The sequence below is a fragment of the Diplotaxodon limnothrissa genome, linkage group LG7, assembly GCF_057381915.1.
Source record: "Diplotaxodon limnothrissa isolate DT_005_m linkage group LG7, D_limnothrissa_male_GT1.1, whole genome shotgun sequence".
In the NCBI taxonomy this organism is placed as follows: domain Eukaryota; kingdom Metazoa; phylum Chordata; class Actinopteri; order Cichliformes; family Cichlidae; genus Diplotaxodon; species Diplotaxodon limnothrissa.
This window is the reverse complement of record NC_140602.1, coordinates 46,083,292-46,088,044: the sequence shown is the minus strand read 5'-3', so window position 1 is coordinate 46,088,044 and position 4,753 is coordinate 46,083,292. Positions and strand designations below refer to the sequence as shown.

Here is a 4,753-nt window from a genome sequence, read left to right as displayed (position 1 = left end):
ATGTCGAAAAACTGAGTGTGGTAAAGCCACTGATTTTTTTTTATGTATATTTCTGCAATCTGCACATTGTACTGACTTTCATTTTAATGTTTACACCAGTGTTAGATTTGTGTTCTCATGAGTAAATATATTAATTTATTTTATGTTGTGAAAGAAGTTTTCTGATTGTCATTTTATTTTGAAAAGGATTTTATTTTGGTGATTATAGACTACTTCACTTCCTGTTCCTGTTGTTCCGAAGCGCGAACTGCTGAAGTAATGTATGGTTTTCCCCTCCTGTGTTGTTAACAATAAAAGAAACGGGAAAAGTAATCAACCACCAAGTGTGTGCATTATTAAGAGAACATGGCCGAAGAAGAAGAAAACTCTTCGAGCTCAACAGGTTATGGGCCCAGGCGTGACACAACAGGAGGAAGATGGCAGAGGTTAGTGTTCAACGGAGACGAAAACAGTTACGAACTTTGGGAGGCAAAGTTTCTCGGCCACATGCGGATCATTGGTCTAAAGGACACTATATTATCAGCCACTAACCCAGATGCAGAGAAGAACGCTGAATGCTACGCTGAACTGATACAGTTTCTTGATGATAAAAGCCTTTCACTGGTAATGAGAGATGCGACTGACGATGGAAGAAAAGCTTTAAAAATACTACGTGACCACTACGATAGTAAAGGCAAGCCCAGAATCATCGCACTGTACACAGAGCTGACGTCTTTACAGAAGAAACCAGATGAGACAGTGACAGATTATATTATCCGGGCTGAAAAAGCAGTGACCTCCCTAAGAAATGCAAAAGAAGTCATCAGTGATGGACTTATTATCGCTATGATTCTAAAGGGGCTTCCTGAAGCTTACAAGCCATTTGCTATTCACACAACTCAAAGCAGTGAAGATTTAACATTCACACAGTTCAAAAGCAACCTACGAAGTTATGAGGAAACCGAGAAATTCGACAACAAAGTAAAAGCGGATAATGTGATGAAGGTTGATTTAACATCAATCACCTGCCATGGATGCGGAAACCGAGGACATTTTGTAAAAGATTGTCGCCAAAAGGGAACACCTAAGTGGTGTAGCTACCATAGAAGCTCGACACACAGTGATGAGACATGTAGAAGAAAAACCAAATACAGAGATGATGCGAAACTAACTGTAGTAAAACAAGAGGACAAGAAAGAAGAGCAGACTTTTGTATTTAAAGTTAGTCAAAGACTTCTGCCTACTGACATAATAAGAGAAGGACTAATGGTGGACTGTGGTGCTACTTCACACATCATTACAGAGAAGAACAAGTTCATAAAGTTTGATGAGACTTTTGATCCTGAGAAACACTACATGGAGCTCGCTGATGGATCCAGGACAAACAACGTCGCACTCAAGAGGGGAGATGCCAACGTCTCTCTACGGGACATACAAGGACACTGTACCACCATCACACTGAGAGACGCCCTGTTCATCCCATCCTACCCTCAGAGCATATTTTCAGTGAAGGCAGCTACAAACTATGGAGCACAGGTGATCTTCAAGAAGGGACAGAATGAACTGGTGAACAAAGATGGGACAGTCTTCTCCATCGAAGAATACAACAGACTCTACTATTTGAAAACGGTAAACAATGAAACATCATACAATGACATGATGTCCTGTGACACTGTTAATCTGGCTTGTGATGTGAAAACATGGCACGAAATTTTAGGACATTGTAATGTTAGTGATGTGTTAAAGCTACCCGATGTTGTAGATGGCATGAAAATCACAGGCAGTGGCATGTTAGATTGTAATGTGTGTACAGAAGGGAAATTCACTAACAACAGAAACAGACAAAGCGACCCAAAAGCGAGTGACCCATTACAGTTGGTGCACACTGATCTAGCGGGCCCCATTGAACCTAGTGGCCAAAGTGGTCATAAATATGCTATATTATTTACAGATGATTTTTCAGGGGCAGTGTCAGTTTACTTTCTAAAACAGAAAAGTGACACCACAGAGGCCACAGCAAAGTTTCTAGCTGACTGTGCACCATACGGCAGTGTTAAGTGCATTAGATCGGATAATGGCACCGAGTTCACAAGCAGTTCCTTCCAGTCTCTTTTAAGGGAAAAGGGTATAAAGCATGAGACATCTGCGCCATATTCTCCCCATCAGAATGGCACAGCTGAGAGGCAATGGAGAACTCTCTTTGAAATGGGGAGGTGTCTTTTACTAGAAAAAGAGCTGCCAAAAGAATTATGGCCTTACGCCATCCAAAATGCAGCACACACCCGCAACAGATGCTACAGTAACAGGACTAAAAGTACACCGTATCAGATGTTAACAGGGAAAAGACCAGATCTCTCAAAACTGTGGATATTTGGGTCAGACTGTTATGCATACATACATGATCACAAGAAACTTGATCCCAGATGTGAAAAAGGGATATTTGTGGGTTATAGTAAAAATAGCCCAGCATACCTGGTCTATAACCCTCACACAGGAAAAGTGTCAAAACACAGACTCGTGAGATTTATCAAGAAGAACACTGTTGAACAACAAACACAGACTGATGAATATGACACAGAAATTCAGACTTATGAACATGTAGTGCCTTTAAAAGAAAGTACAGAACAACAAAATGAAAATGCAGCAGAGAACATACCTCCTAGAGAAGAGGAAACCAACACAAATGAACCAAACCCTGACATAGAAAGAAATGAGGGTGATGAGCAAAACCAAACTGAGCGCTATCCTAACAGAGAAAGGAAACCTCCTAAATATTTAGAGGATTACACATCTAACTGCAAAGATTTAGCAAATGAAACCCCTGTAAGTGTTGATTATTGTTACAGAGCAACCTGTGGAATCCCCCAAACCTATAAAGAGGCGCTGATGTCACCAGAGGCACCAAGGTGGAAACAGGCAATGACAGAAGAAATCAACTCTCTGAAGGAGAATGACACATTCGAACTGACTACTTTACCTACTGGTAGAAATACCATTGGAGGAAAATGGGTCTACGCCCTCAAAGAAAATGAACAAGGACAAATATTCAAAGCCAGGTTTGTAGCAAAAGGTTACAACCAGACACAAGGAATAGATTACCAAGAGACATTTGCACCAACAGCAAACATGACATCTGTGCGAACCCTAATGCAAATAGCAGTCCAGAATGATCTTATTATCCACCAAATGGATGTTAAAACTGCATATTTGCATGCTCCCATTGAGGAAGAAATATACATGGAACAACCAGAAGGTTTTGAGCAAACAGAGTCAGGAGAAAACTTGGTGTACAAATTAAAGAAATCCCTTTACGGGTTAAAACAATCAGGTAGAAACTGGTACAAACTCTTGAATGACTACCTTGAACAAAATGACTTTGAAAGAAACCTTTCTGATCACTGTGTATACAGAAAGGACATTGGACATGAAACTCTACTCGTTATCATCTGGGTAGATGACTTGATCATTGCGGCTAGCAATACTAACTTGTTAAACACATTCAAAGAAACAATGAGGTCAAAGTTTAACATGAAAGACCTGGGGAAAATATCCAGTTTTCTTGGGATACAGTTTATACAAAAAGAGAATGAAATCAGGATGAATCAGAAGAGGTACATTCAAAGAATGTTGGAACGCTTTGGGATGTCTGAATGCAAACCCAGATCCACACCGTGTGAACTAAAAACGGACACTACTACATGTGGAGGAAGTGATGCAAATGAGACTGTTAACTCAAGAGAGTACAGAGAAATAGTGGGCAGTTTGATATATGCCATGACGTGTACGAGACCAGATATAAGCTGGGTTGTTAGCAGACTATCTCAAACACTAGCTCAACCCACGAGAGAGAACTTAGTAATGGCAAAACAAGTCCTCAGATACCTAAAAGGCACAAATGACTTTGAACTGATCTTTAAGAAAAGCAGTGAGAATCTAGATCTAATTGCTTACAGTGACTCTGACTGGGCATCCTCTGTAAAAGACAGACGCAGTACAACAGGCTACTGTTTTGCACTTACTAAAGAGGGACCAGTAATATCTTGGAAAACAAAGAAACAGCCTACAGTGGCACTCTCAACATGTGAAGCTGAATACATTGGTCTTGCAACCACTACTCAGGAAAGCATGTACTTAACCCAACTGTTAAACGGCATGGACAGAAAAAGGTACACATGTACTAAACTGTTTGGGGACAACCAAGGGGCCATTGCGTTGAGTAAAAACCCAGTGAACAGACAGAGGTCAAAGCATATTGATGTGAAATATCACTTCATTCGTGAAGCGGTAAATGAAAGGAAAATTTGCATTGAACACTGTCCATCAGAAGAAATGGCTGCAGACATACTAACAAAACCAGTTACAAGAGTGAGACTCAGAAAGTTTCAAAAATGGTTCTTTGGAAATGCATAAGATGCTATGGGCTAGCAGCATGAGAACAAGGGGGGGTGTTAGATTTGTGTTCTCATGAGTAAATATATTAATTTATTTTATGTTGTGAAAGAAGTTTTCTGATTGTCATTTTATTTTGAAAAGGATTTTATTTTGGTGATTATAGACTACTTCACTTCCTGTTCCTGTTGTTCCGAAGCGCGAACTGCTGAAGTAATGTATGGTTTTCCCCTCCTGTGTTGTTAACAATAAAAGAAACGGGAAAAGTAATCAACCACCAAGTGTGTGCATTATTAAGAGAACATGGCCGAAGAAGAAGAAAACTCTTCGAGCTCAACAACCAGGGTTCCTTGTCAGCACTTTATGCTCAGATGTTTGTAAGCTA

General features: G+C 40.2%; 1 protein-coding gene across 1 annotated transcript; it reads left to right on the top strand.

Moving 5' to 3' along the window:
• Window positions 1–234: 234 nt before the first annotated feature.
• On the top strand, window positions 235–4,245 carry LOC146628977 (uncharacterized). Its single transcript, XM_085359765.1, has 2 exons — window positions 235–1,608; window positions 2,826–4,245. Exons 1-2 carry the CDS (start codon window positions 346–348, stop codon window positions 2,853–2,855), a joined length of 1,293 nt encoding a protein of 430 aa, XP_085215891.1. The 5' UTR covers window positions 235–345; the 3' UTR covers window positions 2,856–4,245.
• The last annotated feature ends 508 nt before the right edge of the window (window positions 4,246–4,753 follow it).

Excerpts from the sequence above, each read along its gene's own strand:
- LOC146628977 (XM_085359765.1), top strand. The coding sequence starts at position 346 with ATGGCCGAAGAAGAAGAAAACTCTTCGAGCTCAACAGGTTATGGGCCC. Across the intron at positions 1,609-2,825 it reads GACTCTACTATTTGAAAACG|AGCAACCTGTGGAATCCCCC; the intron begins GTAAACAATGAA and ends TTATTGTTACAG.